Source organism: Ptychodera flava, chromosome 18 (genome assembly GCF_041260155.1).
Source record: "Ptychodera flava strain L36383 chromosome 18, AS_Pfla_20210202, whole genome shotgun sequence".
Taxonomy (NCBI): Eukaryota; Metazoa; Hemichordata; class Enteropneusta; family Ptychoderidae; genus Ptychodera; species Ptychodera flava.
In genome coordinates, this window is record NC_091945.1 from 29,872,714 (window position 1) to 29,892,879 (window position 20,166).

Below are 20,166 nucleotides of genomic sequence, written 5' to 3' on the forward strand. Positions count from 1 at the left end.
CGGCCGCCATGTTGTTTGTTTACATATTTACAAGCACACCGAAGATCGACAAAAAAAGGTCCAACCCACATAAAATTGATGACATAGACGCGGGTTGTCATGACGTAGAACGACCAGAGAATAAATCCCGTATTTTGGGAGACGACAAATTTGGCTTGTGCATATGATAAATAGACTTACCTCGACTTTCTTAAACTCTTCCCAATCCGTACCATTTTTGCTCATGAGAATAACTTGTACCCTTGTTAGTGAATCGATGTTGAGATGCTTCCTCAAGAGATATACAGGTGGTTTTAAATGTGGCATTTGTCTTGACGTAAAGTACATCTGACTGATAACATTGATAATCCTGAAGTTGAGGCCTATTTCTATTGTCACATCTCACAACCAGTTCAGAGTCTTCTTGTACAGCATAGGGCGGTACCTCCAGCGTAAATCAGAGGCCAATTGGTAAGAACGTGTTTCCTTCAGACGAAAATAAGTACACCATATATTGTACTAGACCATTGGTTGTCCATTAACAGTCTCGAGGACAAGGATTATATTAAGACAAGTTTACTTTTCAGTTGTTTAATCAGATGGTCCAGTTTCATTTTCAGTGTCAAGTTTGCACATAACATACCCCGTTTATAGTTTACCTTGAAAAAACTTACACGACAGAGTTGAAAATACCATTTGAGATATTGCAGCATTGTTTCTCATATTTTTATCAAAGTTTGACAGAATAAAAGGAGAAATTAAAGACTAAATTCAGAAAATTCTCTATGATATTTGAGCTCACAATGTAGGGCACTAAGTGACCAAGAGAAGACATGCACAGTCAACAACTCTCATAGCAGTCTCACTCTTTTGTCTGCTCCTTAAAGCGGCACTTTTCAATCCCAGGTTCTCACATTAGTGAAGTTCTCCTCCCAATCAAACACTTGGCCAGTGCGATGTTTGACTTCTATAACATTAATTACACAAACTGATCTCAACCTTTTGTGACCTTTTGCTAATCCTGCAAACAGAGTTTATACAAGCATTTAATTGACGGTCGGTTCATATCGCAAACGATCATTGTTCCCCACCACCAACACTTGAATTTCCTAAAAAAATCGTCTTCCAGTTGTGTTAGGATTTGAATATAACCACAGAGTTCGATCAGCAGCAGTTTGCGCTGATCGCTTGGCAGTCTGTCTGCGTTTTTGCGGCCGGGAAAAAACTAAAAAGTGGCATTTTCTGGAGCGATGTGCCCACGTGTTGCCTGTTTGGTGTCCACTTTCACAATGAACACGGCCATATATACACTGCAAGATCGAGGTGCAAACTTTTTATAGACTACCCCTTCGCTACGTATTTAGGTGTTGCGAGTGTAGCGAAGGCTAGGAAAAGAAGTCTAATTACAGTGAAATATATCAATGCGCAGCCTTTTTTAGATGGGACTATTTTCACATAGAGAGTCTGGTATGGAACAGCTCGGTCTTGCCATCGATTTACATATCGTGAATAATTATGCCTTTAAGAAGAGAAAGAAAGTTGAGAGTAGTAAAAGAGAGAGGGTCATCGGAACTTCGTTTAAGGGACCTGGGACCCCTACAAATAATATAAAAACTATACTAGGGTACGTTGGTGATTGATGAAAGCTAAAACATGATAATTTTCAAGATATGTTGACGTGATGCATGTAGATATTAAGTATGGAATAGAACAGTAAAGTTGTAAAAGAGCAGTCGCGTCGTTTACTCGCCAGAGAGACACCGATCTTGTAGCGTAGTTAAGAACGTGTAGCGAGGTGTAACCAAGTCTAGGAGTAAAATTTTTATGAAAATTGGAGAAGGGGGGTGTAGCGAACGTAACGAAGTGTAGCGAGGTGTTAGGGGCTGTAAGATGGTCACTTTTACTCGCCAGAGAGACACCCATCTTGTAGCGTAGTTAAGAACGTGTAGCGAGGTGTAACCAAGTGTAGGAGTAAAATTTTGTGAAAATTGGAGAAGGGGGTGTAGCGGACGTAACGAAGTGTAGCGAGGTGTAATAGGCTGTAAGATGGTCACTTTTTACTCGCCAGAGAGACACCCATCTTGTAGCGTAGTTAAGAACGTGTAGCGAGGTGTAACCAAGTGTAGGAGTAAAATTTTGTGAAAATTGGAGAAGGGGGTGTAGCGGACGTAACGAAGTGTAGCGAGGTGTAATAGGCTGTAAGATGGTCACTTTTTACTCGCCAGAGAGACACCCATCTTGTAGCGTAGTTAAGAACGTGTAGCGAGGTGTAACCAAGTGTAGGAGTAAAATTTTGTGAAAATTGGAGAAGGGGGTGTAGCGGACGTAACGAAGTGTAGCGAGGTGTAATAGGCTGTAAGATGGTCACTTTTTACTCGCCAGAGAGACACCCATCTTGTAGCGTAGTTAAGAACGTGTAGCGAGGTGTAACCAAGTGTAGGAGTAAAATTTTGTGAAAATTGGAGAAGGGGGTGTAGCGGACGTAACGAAGTGTAGGAGGTGTAATAGGCTGTAAGATGGTCACTTTTTACTCGCCAGAGAGACACCCATCTTGTAGCGTAGTAGAACAGTGTAGCGAGGTGTAACCAAGTGTAGGAGTAAAATTTTGTGAAAATTGGAGAAGGGGGTGTGAGCGGACGTAACGAAGTGTAGCGAGGTGTAATAGGCTGTAAGATGGTCACTTTTTACTCGCCAGAGAGACACCCATCTTGTAGCGTAGTTAAGAACGTGTAGCGAGGTGTAACCAAGTGTAGGAGTAAAATTTTGTGAAAATTGGAGAAGGGGGTGTAGCGGACGTAACGAAGTGTAGCGAGGTGTAATAGCTGTAAGATGGTCACTTTTTACTCGCCAGAGAGACACCCATCTTGTAGCGTAGTTAAGAACGTGTAGCGAGGTGTAACCAAGTGTAGGAGTAAAATTTTGTGAAATTGGAGAAGGGGGTGTAGCGGACGTAACGAAGTGTAGCGAGGTGTAATAGGCTGTAAGATGGTCACTTTTTACTCGCCAGAGAGACAGCTAGAGTGTAGCGTGTTACGACGTGTAACCGAGACTAGAAGTGTTTTTCTTTTTGAAAATTGGAGAAGGGTTAAGTGTTTTGTAACCTATTCTAGAGATTTATTTTTCCGAAAATTGGAGAAGGGGTGAGCGTGTGTGGATGTTTTCTTCATGATAATTCAAGTAACCAAACAAAAGGTTGCAGAGTGTTTTCAAAAATTCTTAAGAAATTACTCGAGCATTTTCCGCCTGAAATTGTCATAGTCTTTCCAAATTGGCGCAAAGGAATTAATTATTTACCCTCGCGATACGTTATCGTTTTTCGACACGATAAAACCTGCGCAATTCTTCTCGAATTGGAACTTATAATACTGGCGTCACTAAATACCAGCAGTGTTTCGACAACATTGTCTTACTGGTTTACACATTTACAAATTCAGCCGGTAACCTATCTCTCTCGTGTAAGTATTCTGCGTAATATTTTCCGTTGTATTTCAACCACTTCTATGTAATATTCAGCTGTTATTAACATTGTATTGTTATATCAACTTATCGTTATGGTGTTTGTTACCGACATGCCCAAGATACTGTCTAAATGGACATACACACACTATAACCAGGACTAACTCAGGCAAGGGAGACAGGACTCAATCACGCAGCTAGACACTCACAGGCAGACTCATTGACTGGTGTATCAGTAGCTGGGCCGTGAGGCCTAGGAATGGTTCCGTATTCAATAACAAGATCATGGACGTACTACAGACTAAGATCAATAAAAAGTTTCACATACTATTTTCTCATGTTTCTAGTAACGAGATCGACAGTGGCAGGATCTTTCTTTGTCATGACAACATCCGAAAACAAGTAAGTCTTTTGACCGCAAATGAAAAATGTTGTGACTGATTCTGAGGCAGTTCACTGCTAGATTTCAAAACGAACAAATACGTGTTGGAAAACACTCGAAGCTCCGTGTACACACAATAGATAATTCTTGCATAGTAAAAATACGTCAGTTTCGAATTCATTCATATTCTTCAACAAAAACAATCTTCGTCAAAGTAGGTTGTCAGTTATAAAATTCCCGCACAAACGTGTCAGGGGTTGCTGGGCAAGCCTGAATGTCACGAATTTGAAGAAATTTTCGTATTATGTTGGGCCGGGCTAATTCATGTTTTAGTGTACGTAACCTCGATTTGTACACTTGACTTTCCACCTCGATGATACATGTATCGCGTATTTTCTGCAAGGAAGTTGAATATGTGACAGTTTGCAACTGACAAAATGCCACATTGAATAGACAAGTACACTAAAACCTAATGGATCATCTGATACGTCTAAACGTCAAACGGTGCAGTACGGCACCTGTGAGATCGTGTTTAAAATTTGCAACATTAGGGGCGACGTCAAAAGTTCAATGAAGGATAAAAAACTTAATTCTTTTAGTTTGGGGTGGGGGGGGGGGTTTGACCTAAAAAAGTTTCTATCCTACAAATCGATTTAAGGTAAAAATTGCCAGGGGAATGAATATTTTGAAAAAAATAGAGCAGAAATGCACACTGTTCGTGTTGAAGCCAGCGGAGGGAGTCGTTTTAACACGGTGCAGAGCTGCACCTGGCCTAGTTAGTGTAAACAATGCAGGCTGTTGGCCTCTGTTGCACCATAGACGGTAGTTTCTCTACTGTCTATATGGTTGCACTCGGAATTTATAATTGTATTGTGCTACATTTCTGGTGCACGTGTAGTCCGCCTGAATGGAGTAGTGTGAACTGAGTTGTTACAACCACCAGGACAGTTGAGATAGTTTTTATACCTCTGGAAGGAGAAACCTGGACTTTATTGTTGTTGTTCTTGTTCATTCATTGATAAACTTCAAGTTTGTTGTTAGTATGTTGTATTTACATTTGATGAAACACAAAGTGTGTTCCCAATCTTAAGCCCCACTAGCTTTATCTTTTAGCATTATTTTTATGATTTTACTTTCAAACTAAAATAAGTTGGTGACAATGTAGTCATTTAGGTCTGTGTACACACTTATAACTACCTGCCGGGGCTATATATGCAATTTTGAACAAGATAAAGATTACACTGCGATTAAATGTTCGCCCAAACATTAAATCACAGCCCCATGCAGAAAAGCTAAAATCCTTGATACTATGCATATCTGCACTGAAATCTTCATATAAACTGCACATAGTCTAAACTGTAATGCACAAGGGTGAATGTTTTCAACTATGACATTGTATGTTCTGATTCCTTTTTAATATTACCAATTTTTGAAAATGCCAGGAAATCAAAATGACCGTTAAAATTTTAATTTACATGTGAAATGTTTCTGAAAGGAATGGTTTCCTAATGCAGTAAAAGTTACATGTAATATCTCTTCAGAGTGTAGATTTCAGAAAGGAGAGAATAGGTAGATAATTTGAGGTCAACAAATTTCAAGAGTTACAGCTAGTGGGGCTTTAACGATGCATTACTTTATTTCACCCCTAAATTGACTGATCCTTAGCTTTGCTTTACATAGAAAGAGCCTGGCAACAGGTTCAATATAAGTCAATTAAGTTTCTAGGGGAGGGGGTTTGGGGAGAAACTAAGGGAATTAAGTTTTTTATCCTACATTGAACTTTTGACGTCGCCCCCTTATAATGTTGCACATCGGCGCCGTCGTGTTTCAAATAATGAGATGACGTAATTCTTTGCTTCAGACTCGATCACAATGGTGCACGAAAACAACTTTTTCAACGACGGCATTTCGGCATTCCTATCAACAGTCGAGATCGATAAAGCAGCCATACTCAAAATACAACTCTGTTGATCTGGCATTATTCGGCAATGGTCGGTTACCATAGGCCAGGGGTTTCATCAAGAGCCGGCAGCCGGCGAAATTGACCGGTTACTCTTACGATTTCGCCGGCTACCTTTTTGGAAATTTGAACTCTTTCATTATAGCTAAAATATGTTTTACCTTCTGAAATGATACGGACAAGTTTCATAAGATGTGTAATCAAACTTTTCAACGGCTTTTATGTGAAACAAAATTTAGAAGACGAGCGACTACTACGATCGCTTTGTACTACGATGCAGCACGGTCTTGCGTATACTGCCTCAATAAAAATCGGAATTGCAATTGACGATTCTATTGGCTACCTGAATTGCTGATTCCTATTTGGTGACCTTTATATACGCTAATGAAAACGTGCATACTACACCTGTCGGCCGTCGTTAGCTCAACTCAAAATGGTCGATGAACAAATGAAAACAGAAGCGATCGCAAGGTCAAGCTTCGCTGTACGATCCTCGATTTTGAAGTGGACCAAGAAAAGAAGAGAAGGATAATTACGTGGATTTAAACTGTTTTCGTAGGCAATGACCTGATTTTTTTTCACGAAAATCTTTTTAGTAAGCCGATGTGCGTTGCACTGCGGTTGGCGTAATTGTGAAGGAGTATAGCCAGCAGGACGTATGATATGTACTGACTGCTCTTCGGTCTATCGACGCCAATAAGAACGTCGCGCAGAGTGGTTACAATGCGATCAGACCTCTAAATTCACTTCAAAAGATTTCGTCAAGTTCAATCCAAATGTGCGCTTCTGCATGAACGTACAAATTTTCATATCCTATATTAAGGTTCTTACTTTGCATACCCATATAGTCAAATAACCTGAGGATCTTGGATTCTATTTGCGAAATATGGTAATGATTGTCATTTTTTTATCATTATTCGTTATATAAATTATCCTTTTTACCTCCACTTTTTCATCTACAGATTTCCATACCAAACATCAGGGTTCTTAATTTTAAGCATAACATTATGCATTAATAAGTTTCTAATTTACTGTGCTTAAAATATGAGTTTTTCATCCAGGATGGCATCAACAAGGGGAATGTTTCCCCTTTACCAGAAAATTTCGGGGGCATTTCACCAGTTCATGTGTTCTACTTGTACCTCTAAGGTGTGACTGACACCATTTCATGGCAAGAGGGGGGGAGTGGTCCCCTTGTCAAATTAATTGGGGGGTGCCAACATTTCAACAGAGGGGGAATTCCCTATCCCCTATCTAGATGTAACACTGTATAATATCATCTACATATCAAATTTATATCATTAATAATGGTGAATTATTATAGTTTACCTCCTAAAAGCATAGAGGCTCTAAAGACTTCAGTTTTCTTTGTTCAAATTATCGTCAACATTACCACATTTTATCATTTTTAATTATGAATTATCATATTTAGGCCTAATCTCCCAGGAAAATGGCTTTTATGATATGAACACAAATTGCCCTGGAGCACTGCTGACAATTCCCCCGAAAATACTATATAGAAATTCAAGTGACTGTAAGCTGTAAAAAGTAAATTTTAGCTCATATTTCAGGGTTTCCAGCCTTCGGCCGGGAGGGGGAACACCCCCTCCCGGACCCTCCCCCGATGACGACTGCTTTGTGGTCATGGCAGCTGCAAGCCGCCTACTTTTCCATTCTAGCCCCCAACTTCAAAACTTCATGAAACCCCTGAGGTAGGCTGTAGGTATTATTCATGCTCGGAAAAGCACGTTTCATACATCGGGTAAATATCGGACATGATGTCGCTTGAAGGATGTGTGGTTTCCATGGCCATGCTTGTTAATCATATGTCTGTTAATGCTAGCAATGTTCACCAAAGGTGAAATAGTCTGTAAAACCTACGACCAAATCTGATAAGTAGAAGTGCGGTCAATTTTAATTATACTGGCCGTCAGCGACAAATAAGGGACAGAAACTACGGGGCGTGGATGTGGGCCGGTGTTTTTCGAAACACCGCTACATCAAAAATAGTGGCCCTTCAAAATTTCTTGCACACAAAATTAGTGAACATCCCCTTATCCGTGCATGAAAATCAGTGACCCTCCCCTGTTACTCGAAGCATTAGGGGTGGACCATTTGTTATCCTTGGGGGTCTGAAAGATTGGGGACATTATTGTTTTTTTTCTACATGTTCCACTGGATTTTTTTCCTTGTGAATTCTGGCATTTTTTTTTTTTTGGGGGGGGGGGCATTCTTCCTTCACAGAAATGTTGTAATGCAGCGATGTTGCAAAATCAATCTGTTTGTCTTACATCAACGGACTTGTACAGAAAAAGGGACCGGTCCCCCTATTCCAACTTTCGAAAACAGGATGACCCCCATTCAAACTTTCGAAAACAGGGTGACCCCCCTGCGCGCGACAAAGGTAAAACAAAAATTGGAATTAAATTGAATAATCCAGTGTATGTATATATATATATATATATATATATATATATATATATATATATATATATATATATATATATATATATATATATATATATATATATATATATATATATATATATATATATATATACAAAATGTATACAATGTGCCCTCCCGGTTATCACCATAATGGCTTTATATCTATATATATATATATATATATATATATATATATATATATATATATATATATATATATATATATATATATATATATATATATATTATATATATATATATATATATATATATATATATATATATATATATATATATATATATATATATATATATATATACTTCTTTAGTTCAAGATCAGCTGGAGTGCTCAATACTAGAGTAGAGCTAAATACATAACTCAGTTGATCAGGGTAATCTAAAAAATTACATTTCCACTACAAATTTGTTTCGTATAGGCTTCAGAGCTGCCTACACTCATCGGGTGGTTGTGATCGACTTAAACGTTTGGGCTGCTGATTGCATATGTTGTTAGGCGACAAAAAATGCAATCTGTGCCTCCACGAGAAATTCATACTCCTCAGATATCCAAAAATGTGCTCCCTCAACAATAGAAACGAATTAGTATCGACCTGCAGACACAGGAGAAAATTTCTCCTGTGCAGTCACTAATTATGCACCCTTTTGCAACAAACAGTGCCAACAAAAACAAAAGATATTGTTCCCCACCTAACAACATATGCAATCAGCAGCCCAAACGTTTCAGTCGATCACAACCACCCGATGAGTGTAGGCGGCTCTGAAACCTATACGAAACAAATTGTAGTGCCTGTAATTTTTTAGATTATCCTGATCAACTCAGTTGTGTATATATATATATATTATATATATATATATATATATATATATATATATATATATATATATATATATATATATATATATATTATGAATGTTTAAAATATACCAAAAAAATATATATATATATATATATATATATTATATATATATATATATATATATATATATATTAATATTTTTGGTATATTTTAAACACTCAGTCATACTGTATTTTAATGGAATTGTAGTCATGTCAGTTGTAAGATACGAACTTAAAAGTGTCCATTCTAAAGTTTGAATACAGTATATTGAATGAGCTGTGAATGTACTCCACTCTTTTTATGCATAACCAGATGTCCAGAACTGTTGTAAGAAAAATGTGATTGTGAAATATTAGTGCATGTTGCCTTCTAATACTGAATTCTCACAGAGAACAGAAAAGTATCAGGAACTTGTCATGCTTTCATATGACCAGCAGATTTCATAATGATCAGTACACTGCGCAAAACAGACTTTCACTTTACAGACATCAAGATATTTCTGACATATATCTCTGATATGTTAATTTACTGCGACCGAAAGGGGCGCCGAAAAATATTAAACATCCAGATATCTCTGATATACATAATATCTGATATATGAAAGTCACGCAGCTGAAGGGGATGCTGAAAAGTATTATTTTATATTTAAAGAAATGCGCCCGAAGGGCGCGCCGAAAAATTTTAAACATACAGATATCTCAGATGTATGTATGTCTGATATATTACGTTTTGCACTAGGACGGGGATCTGAAAAATATGTCTTATTATCATTAAAGTTACGCGACCGAAGGGCGCGCCGAACGATGCAACTGAATAATGAAATTTGTGGCTGACACAATGCATTTTATGTAATTATGAGCCTTGTCGAAATTAAAAACACACTGACACCCTACCCCCCCCCCCATTGGGCATTTCAAAACATGGTGACCCCCTATCACCAAAGTCAAAAACAGGGTATGAAATTGAATGATGAAATTCATGGCTAGCACGATGCATTTGATGCATTTTAGGCAAGTATGAGCCCGCGTCATATTTAAAAAACACTGACCCCCAATAATATTGGGCATTTTAAAATACATGTAGGTGACCCCTTCACCAAAGTAAAAAAACAGGGAGACCCCATGAATCCACCGGTCACCTAGGCCAAAGAAACTGACCAGTCCCTCATTCCCGCTAATTTTAAAAGTATCCCCGAAAGTATCTTGTGCGAATTATCATATCCAAGCCCTCCCCCAGTATATTTGGTCACAGTGCAAATTCGAAAGAGTTATTTCTGCCATAGTAATGAAAAGATACTGGGCCACGCCCCAAATGAAATGGGAAAATTGGACATTTGGTATATTGGAAATTGAAAAAACGGAAATGTGCATTGTGGGAAATTGAGTTTGTCAGAGAGAATTTGAATGGGCGCAAAGTTCCATCCTCTGTATACACACCCACGGCTCGAAATAAACGTTTTCGCCTGGTAGTCCACCATGGGCTACCATTTCAGGGCTCGAAATTAGCGGTAGTCCCGCGTCCACAGACTACCAACTTTTCCCTGGGGCTACCAAAATCCATGAAATGGTAGCCCACACGGACTACCAAAGACCGGGACATAAAATTCAGTCAGTACTTGGCGTACAATGTCCAATATCTGAACTGACGTACTTGAGTGACAGGCACCGGAAGTGACATGGTCAATGAAAACGCATTTCATTGCATTTTGATCCTAATGTGTCAATCACGGGCAATATGCCTCCTCCCTACAAAAAGCCCATGGTCTATTTTAGCACTGCTACAGTATATCTAGTCTCGACGTGCTGAGAAAGTCGTGGTCGTTGTCATGATGACTATCAAAATTTTCATACAACTCTGAGAATGAAACAAGTTGTCAATAGATTACCAAGCTTTGAGTATCACTGTTGTCCATTAGGCCAAAATAATAAAGATCGTTTCTGTCAGCTGGTCACCGCGTGCGTCATTTCAGAACCTGCGCGTCATGGCTTTTTGTTGGGGGGGGGGGGGGTTGTTACATAGTGATCAGTACAGCTATCCTTGATATCCCTGTTTGCATGTCCAAAAATGCTAAACAGAAAACGGAAGTATTATGCAGCCAATGATAAATTACTAGAAATTCACTTCATGGGCAGAATCTTGCAAAATCGCTTTTTCTTGTCTGGTTAGTGAAAAACAATATCCCTGAACTAAAATATGCATGGGCTACCAGCCATTGTCACTTGGTTACCAACTTCAGAAAATGGTAACCCAAGTGGAATACCAGGGGAAAACGTTTAATTTTGAGCCGTGCATTTCATGGATTTTGGTAGCCCCAGGGAAAAGTTGGTAGTCTGTGGACGCGAAACTGCCGCTAATTTCGAGCCCTGACACCTATACATATGTAGTATACATACCGTTTCCTATATTCAATCTCAGCCCAAAGATTTTAAATTTAGAAATAGGCCTAAGAGTTTATAATCAAGATGATAAAACCATTAGAAAATTGAAAATATAGTTACATTTGATTTTCTTTTTGAACATGCAAATTGGTTTATTGGTTGGAGGAAACGTGCCATGGATTATAATACTTGACGATGACAGTTTTGTTTTAACATCTTCTGAAATTCTGTCATTTGTCTTGTCAGTGTGATCTGTCCATGTCGCATGCAATCATACCAGCGTATTATTTATTGGTCAACATACAAGAGATGATATGCATGTATCGACAGAGTGTCTTCACTTATCTAAAATCAGTGAACAATTCAAAAAGCAAAATGTAACTGAAAATTAATTTTAAGAGGCTTTTGGAAAGACAAGAAGGGTGCATGGAAATGAAAAAGTTACATCCCAAAAGGTTCTTGCTGATACTGATAGATTTTTTTTCTTCCACATTAGCTTGCCAGTTTTTTTTTTACAGAACTCATCTAAGGCAGAATTTTTTTCCCCTTGTATCTGCTGGGATTTTTTTTCTCGAAAATCTTCCAGACCCCCAGGATATCAAATGGTCAACCCCTTAGTAAAAATGTCGGGCCGACAGACACATCTCTGCGACATTAGCCCACAGGTGTGAACATGTTAGCTGAAATTGTTAAAAACTATCAAAGGTGCCAAGTCATGCTCTGCACAGTTCGAGCAAGATTGTTTTTAAGGTGTTTCGGACACTAGTAACGATACACGACGACACTGCACAATGTGGATCATATATAGACACGCTCATGAGTAAGGCTAAAATAGCCGGTATCAACAAGCTAAATGTTAGTGATTTCGGGACTCTAATATCGATAAGACAGTACTACACTCTTAAAATATCTCGACAGCCCGGGTCTGCGAAATCCGCGATGTTTACTCGATAAATTTCGGCAATTGCGGGATTCTAATATCGATACCGGACGGTACTAGATTAATTTGCATTCAATTTATGTCTCCTCACGCCGGGTCTGCGACTATTTTGATTCTAGGCCTATATGCCTTTATTGTGTATCTCGTTTACTCGCCTTGACATGCTGAGAAGTACTGGGAATCTTCAAAGTAATGACTACACGAGACGTTCAGAGTTCGCTGGTACTATAGACTTTATTTTTCGGTAGATAAGCTTGGCAGTTGCAATCGCCCAAGATGCGCTTCTGCCATAATCAAAATGTCTTGGGTCCGCTGTGTTCCTCTTTCCAATGTTCGTTGAATTGTCTTATAATATGCCTTTAAACATTTTTAAGGCGTGGCTTTGACCTTATAGGTATGAATTATGGATAAAATGGTACATCCAATCATGAATACAAATCTAACAGTTAATGTTCAAACGTCACTTTTACATGTTGCAAAACCCATCATGTGAAATTCCCGTGTTCCTATTTTCATCACTAAACATATAACACGATTGGAACTAATTTAGGATAATTGGATGGTGAAGTAAGGTCGTTTTAACCTGAAATGTAAGCTCAATTGTTTTTCTTTTTACGTTACACACTTGTTTATGAGTAATTACAACATTCAGCTATATGGCATCTAATACTTTTGAGAAATTTGAAAAATAAGTTAAACAAATTATCCCAAATTAGTTCCAATCGTTTACAAAGGTGACAATTGCAATGTCATTTGAACTACTGGAGGAATCAATTACATCTTACATCTGTAAGGAAGCTTCAAGTATACATCAGTGTACAGCTGATACAATGTCAATACTACCAACTGGGGATGAGATCTGATTATGATCCCATGAAGCTTCAAGTATACACATAGATGTATACTTACAATTTTCTTGAAAAAAAAATGCTTTCTATGATAATATATGAATAATATCTCTGACACATTGAAATTGGTGGATTCAAGTTGATGACCTTGCCATTTGGCACGGAGTATTAATGTGATATTCACGATGGCTTACATCTATTTGAATATATTCCAATACATTGTACAAAACACAAGAGACACACACAGATCATCCCACAATATGACAGAGACAGAAATACATGTAATGTTGTATAAAAGCATGTTAGGAACTTTTATTTACCATTAAAATATCTATTACATTGTAAAAGAGTGATACACAATCAACCAAGTGTTCTTACATATGCAGGCCTTGGAAAACAATAACATATATTTTACTTAATTACAAAGGTGACAATTGCAATGTCATTTGAACTACTGGAGGAATCAATTACATCTTACATCTGTAAGGAAGCTTCAAGTATACATCAGTGTACAGCTGATACAATGTCAATACTACCAACTGGGGATGAGATCTGATTATGATCCCATGTAAATCAGCATGCAGTATTGTGATAAAAGTCTTTACTGTGTAACAAGAGAATTTCACAATACACAGCTTTAATACTTGGCTGCATATTTTTACAGGCATACCAATGAGCACATAAAGCCTAAGACTGATCATTGTACATAATCTGAAATATTCTGAGGAAAATGATGCATCATACCTATAGCTGCATAAAACAGGTTCACAAAGTTTTCAACACTCAAACATGTTGTTTTTAACCAACTGTACTGGGGTCCACTTGACCTATTCAAAGTATAGGTTGAAATGTTTAGGGGAAGAAGAGTTATGCCAAAAAGTGACCTAGCGGCTGACAGAGTCCTGCTGTGGTGTGCAGAGAATAACTATGTGTGAGACAAATGTGTTGATGAATAATGTACTTGTCGGTTTCAGTGAGTGTTTTTCCAAGAATTTTGGAAAGGTGGGACACCCTAATCCATGATGGTTAAATAGGGGGTCACCGAGTGAGTGAAGCAAAGCAAAGTCACTGAAGGGAAAAGTACTAGGGGGCGTTTTCCAATTGATAATCAATGTCATGAATACATTCATTTCAAAACAACATGGAAACTATCTTTTAATGGTTTGTGACATATTGGTATCATTAAAAGTTTTTATTTGTAAGCAAGCGTAATGGCAGCTGATAAAGCTCAGCTGTGTTATGTAGAGACTACCTATTTCTGACACTTATGATGAAGAGGGTGGAAATCTTTGATAGCTCATTTAAGGACAGCTGTAAAAATACACAATGTCACAATAAGATCATCCGTAAGAACATGTCTGCCAAATATTAAAGCTATCAGATGAGCAGTTTTTGAGAAACAAAGTTTTTCACAAAAAATGGCAAAAACGGCCCCAAATAATACATGTTTGAGTCATGGCTAAGGACATGAAAAAATTGTAACAAAATGGTCGCCATGCGGCAATATTGGATCATATTGTAACACAAATTGATGTGCATATGTGTGATATAGGTCAATGTCCTTGTACAACTTTGAATAAAATTGATGTTGAAAGTGCCCGATTTTGGCTCCGTACATGAAATAATTATAATCAAAGTGAGACTTGAGTGGACACCGTGGGTCATCAGTATGTATTAGGGAGATGGTGCAGTGGCAAAGAATGTGAAATTTTCAGAAGAGTTACTTTCAGAATGTGCTTAGGAATACAATTCAGAATAACATTCAGACACTCACTATGTGAGATAATATTCTGTATATTCCAGAAGAGTCCTTTCAGAATGTGCTTTAGAATACAATTCAGAATAATATTCAGACACTCACTATGTGAGATAATATTCTGTATATTCTAGAAGTAACAAGTCATTGACAATGACATAGTCCCCACTTGTAATAGGAGTATTAGTCTTGATGGGCAGGGAAATGAGGTCATTAAGAAGTATCACTGGAGTGTATATGTTCAGATCTATGGACACATAGGTCTATGTCATTGTTCCCATTTTGAAACAAGAGGCATGTCTAAGTTATGGTTCTAAATCGGGAAAAAAGATCAGACCTCCAGCTGTATTGGCCTGCCAAGAAATACATATGTGCATAATAAATGAGGTACAAGATGTGACATCTTAAGGTCTACTATCCTATCAAAATTGAAGCGTAAAGAACTTGTGGTTACTGAGTTATGCATATATATGCATATTCAAGGTCAAAGGTCATCAAGGTCACGTGACATTTTGCGAAAAAAACCATTGTATTGCTAATTAATCCATATATGCCAAAATTCAGACCTCTAGCTCTATTGGCTTGCCCACAATTATATATGGGCATAATTAATGAGGTAAAGCATGTGTTGTCATAAGGTCTCCCATCCTACTAAATATAAAGGACATAGCACTTGTGGTTACTTATTTATTGACATAATCGTGTATTTTAGGTAAAAGGTTATCGAGGACACATGACATTTTGTCAAAAAATTTCTATCCTATAGTCTGTCCCTATATACTAAAAATCATACATTTACCTCTATTGGCTTGCTCAAAATTAGATATGCACATAATTAATGAGGTACAATATGTGGCGTCATAAGGTGTCCCATCATACCAAATATGAAGGGTGTAGCACTTGTGGTTCCTGAGTTATGGACAAATATGTATATTTGAGGTCAAAGGTCATTGAGGTCACGTGACATTTTTTCAAAAAAATTGTATTGCTAAGTTATCCCTACATACCAAAAATCAGACCTCTAGCTCTATTGGCTCGCTCAAAATTAGATATGTGCATAATTAATGAGGAACAATATGTGGCGTCATAAGGTGTCCCATCATACCATATATGAAAGGTTTAGCACTTGTGGTTACCGAGTTATGGACAAATATGTATATTTGAGGTCAAAGGTCACGTGACATTTTGTCAAAGCGTATGAGATATCTGCATGAACGGATGGACTCACATGGATGGACTAACGGACTGACATGACCCAATCTATGAGCCCCTGGACTTTATCTGTGGGGACTAAAAACTGTGTCACTGCATCCTTTTTGCAATATGAATACGATGAGAAACTAAATTTTTATTTTTCTTGGCCTTATACATGGGAGTCTATGGACTGCCTTATACATGGGAGTCTATGGACTGCCTTATACATGGGAGTCTATGGACTGCCTTATACATGGGAGTCTATGGACTTCCTTATACATGGGAGTCTATGGACTGCCTTATACATGGGAGTCTATGGACTGCCTTAAACATGGGAGTCTATGGACTGCCTTATACATGGGAGTCTATGGAGGTGAAAACTAAAAGTCCTCTAACACGGCCAAATTTGATCGCATTGTGAAACAAATCAACGTGCATCTGTATGAGGTAGAGTACTATCCTTTTACCAAGTTTGAACGAAATCGCTCCAGGCGTCTCTGAGATATCTGCGTGAACGAAAAAAGTCATAAAATATGCAAATGAGCAATTAATTAATAAGCCACACCCACCAAAATCTAATCAGATCTAAGTCTCATCATGATAATACCAAATACCAAATTGCATGACATTGGACCTAAGGGTTCTTAAGTTATGAGTGGAACAAAATCTGTCTACGGACGGACGGACGGACGGACGGACAGACGGACGGACAGACGGACACACACACAGACATTGTGGCGACATAGGACACCTTTGGTGCTTCGCACCACGGTGTCCAATAACAAAATGGCTGTCATGCCGGCATATTGGATCATTTCGTGAAACAAATTGACGTGCATATGTATGATATAGGTCAATGTCCTTGTACCAACTTTGAATAAAACGGTTGAGATGTGCCTGAGTTATGGCTCTGCACATAAAAAAATCGTAACAAAATGGCCGCATGGCAGCCATATTGGATCATATCACAAAACAAATCAATTTGCATATGTATGATTTATGAAGTAATCCTTGTACCAAGTGTGAGTGAAATCGCTCCAGGCATCTCTGAGATATCTGCGTGAATGGACGCACGCATGCATGGACGGACGGATGCACGGACATGGCCAAACCTATAAGTCCCCCAGACGGTGTCCATGGGGACTAAAAAAATGACAAGAATTGCCTCAAAATACAAATTTGCATATTTCACTAAAATTTGAACAATTAACCTAACTGAGGTCACCCAAAGTGAAATGCATATAAAATTCAAAGCAATCAGATAAGCAACTTCAGAGAAATAGATTTTGTGACCAAAAACAGCAAAAAAATACCTAAAATATAGAAATATGCAAATTCTGCACGAGTATCAAATTTCAAAGCAACCAGACAATTTATGTGATTCAGAGAAGAGCGCAATTGTGATGGATGACGGACGGACGGATGATGGACGGAGGGAGAGATGGGCAATGACGTAAAATCAGCCCATTTGATAAGCTCCGCATTGCTGACAGCAGAGCTAAAAGGCTGACAAACAACAATACATATCCACTCATTAGATTAGCTCTGCTTTGCTGATAGTGAAGCTTAAAAGCAAATTCACCCCCAAAATGCTAAAAGTTGACGGATGACCAACAACAACACACACCTACCAGGGTACACAAGATAGGCTCATTCACACTAACTGCAGAGCTAAAATAGAAAACAGTTTGATTCCCTGTCTGTTCTTTTAAAGTTATATCCATTAGAATACAAATAAACAAGTGATGATTACATATATAAATCTCTATTTTTCATAAGCTTGTCTGACTGCTAAAGGTGAATTTTGTTGAAATATTTTCACTTATTGCAACATACACCTTCGAGAAAATGGGACAGGCAACTGCTGTGGTTTCTTTGTGTAATCTTAGTAATATTGAAATATATTAAGTTTATTTGCCAAGCGGTCCCCAACAACAATACTTGGTACTTAACATTGAATCTCATGAACGATCAAACTGATGTTCTGAATATGTACACTTTGCTCTGGCATAGCGCGTTGCGAGTAATGAGGGTCGATGATTGCAAGCAATAGTTTTATCTCCAAAGCCAACTTCAGATGTAGTTTTGAGCTTTTTTTCTTGATAATGGAATGTGACTTGGTGTGCTGTATTCATAAGTTAGTCCCATTTGCAATAATCTGCAACATTCTCTGTATCCTTTTGTCCACAAGTTGACATTGCCTGAAATCCATATCGCACAAGCTTGAAGATATATCTCCTAGGGAGCCATCATTAGTTACAGCCTGGGGGTCAGATGAATGTGAAGGGGTCACCCAAAATATTGAAAGCTATAAGGGGGGTTATTCAAAATGTTGAGAGAAAGAAGGGGGGGTTATTCAATTTTTGGTGCAAATGTATTGAAACACCTCTCAGATTGCCTACTTCACACATCAATTTCTACAAATTTTTACTCAGTAAAATTACACATTGAAAATACCTCTTAGATTACACCAAACTGCACCAATGCACACTACAATTTCTCAAACTTTTCCATGCAAGGGAGGGGAGCAAGCCAAGCGGACACTTTCCCCATCAGCCCTGCATGTTCTTCAATCTGTACTTTCAAAGTCTACCCTGTCGGATATCCTAGTGAGGACCCTGTTATGATACCCATACATACAACAAAACTGTATGTGGTTGTATACTGGTTATAGTGTAACCTTTGACATCTATGTTTTGTTGTGACTTTGAATTTCATTTTGTTGGTTTCACCTTGTTCAACCGTCATGAGATAACCAATGATTATCTCGCAGGGTACACAAGGATTTGAATGGTCTTTCCTCTTGCTGTATTTATGTAAATTGTAGAAATACATGTATTGAAATTTAACTTTTCAAAATTGAGTGTGGGGGTCAGTCAAAATTTCCATGTAAGGGAGGGGGGTTACTCAAATTCATCATGGTTTGGGGGGTACTCAAAATTTAGAGTTTCCGACGAAATTCCTCCAACATCTCCTCTCCGACCTGTACTCCGTAAATAATGACAGCTCCCCATGAAATTTGGGCTCCAGTTGCTGTAATTTTTTGATGAATTTTTCACAATTTCTTTTGATATCAACTCCAGTTTTTTGTTCTTCTTCTGGAAGCTCATTGGGAAACAAAGTGTATCATACATGTGCACATTGCAATGTTATTGACAAGTATATGTAAATCTGGGTCCTGATTGACATGTACACCCTCTGGAGCAGAAAAAGAAGTTATAATGGAATGTTTATAAACAATCATCACAAGTGACAACTAGCTACAGGTCCGTTACTATACTACAGAGATCACCATGATACTGAGGGGAGGCATGAAATAATAATTGTCTTTTCTCAGTGCTCTGAAAGTTTTAATTTTCCTCTCTATGAGCTGGATATATAATTATATAATTATATATCCAGGTATATAATTATATACCTTCAACAGTTCTGTACTAGCTGTATCTGATGATGCTTAGTATTGAGGGTTTTGTCTGTTAAGTTGGCCACTCTTTATCTGTGGTAGGTGCTATGGTTTAGGAGCCTCTGATCCTAACATACACAAATCTGTGTGCTGAGCAGTGTAAGGGTGCACGTCTCTCCACCATACTGACTAATAGGAAATCCTCTACCAAATGGAGGTGCAATCCCACTGTCTTCATCTTGAGACAACTGTCCCTGGTGGTTGGTTCCTTTCTTTGAATGGTAAAATGCTGCCTTATAGTCGGTTTTGGATTTATCCTGCTTCCTCTTCTGCATGGATATACACACCTGTTCCCTAACATAGTAATAATAATAAACTCATGGAAGATAATCATGGACAAATCATGGAAGATAATAATTTCTCTTCACAAAAAGTTAGTTTATTTGTGTGTCACATATCCAAGAATTCTTGTGTAAAGGACCAATAAATTTATTTTTCTCTCCGCTATATGCATGTTTCTCTAACCTAGACATCTAAACCATACTTTTTCCTTCTTGCTCAT

At 38.0% G+C, this 20,166-nt stretch overlaps 2 protein-coding genes across 8 annotated transcripts in view; one reads left to right on the plus strand and one right to left on the minus strand.

Annotated features, from left to right (window-relative positions):
• The window catches only part of LOC139117343 (alkylglycerol monooxygenase-like), a 307,539-nt gene that overhangs the window by 52,222 nt on the left and 235,151 nt on the right, over nt 1–20,166 (plus strand). The gene's annotated exons all lie outside the window — the stretch shown is intronic.
• The window catches only part of LOC139117342 (uncharacterized), a 136,659-nt gene that overhangs the window by 25,709 nt on the left and 90,784 nt on the right, over nt 1–20,166 (minus strand). For 5 of the 6 annotated variants that reach the window (XR_011548502.1, XR_011548505.1, XR_011548503.1 and 2 more), the window contains one exon: nt 14,066–19,958. Coding sequence is in view for 1 of the 6 variants with exons in the window: in XM_070680362.1 (XP_070536463.1) it covers nt 181–327 (147 nt within the window). In the remaining 5 variants the exon portion in view is untranslated. Of the gene's footprint in view, nt 1–180; nt 466–14,065; nt 19,959–20,166 lie in introns of those variants that run through there. The other variant, XM_070680362.1, reaches the window with a different exon arrangement.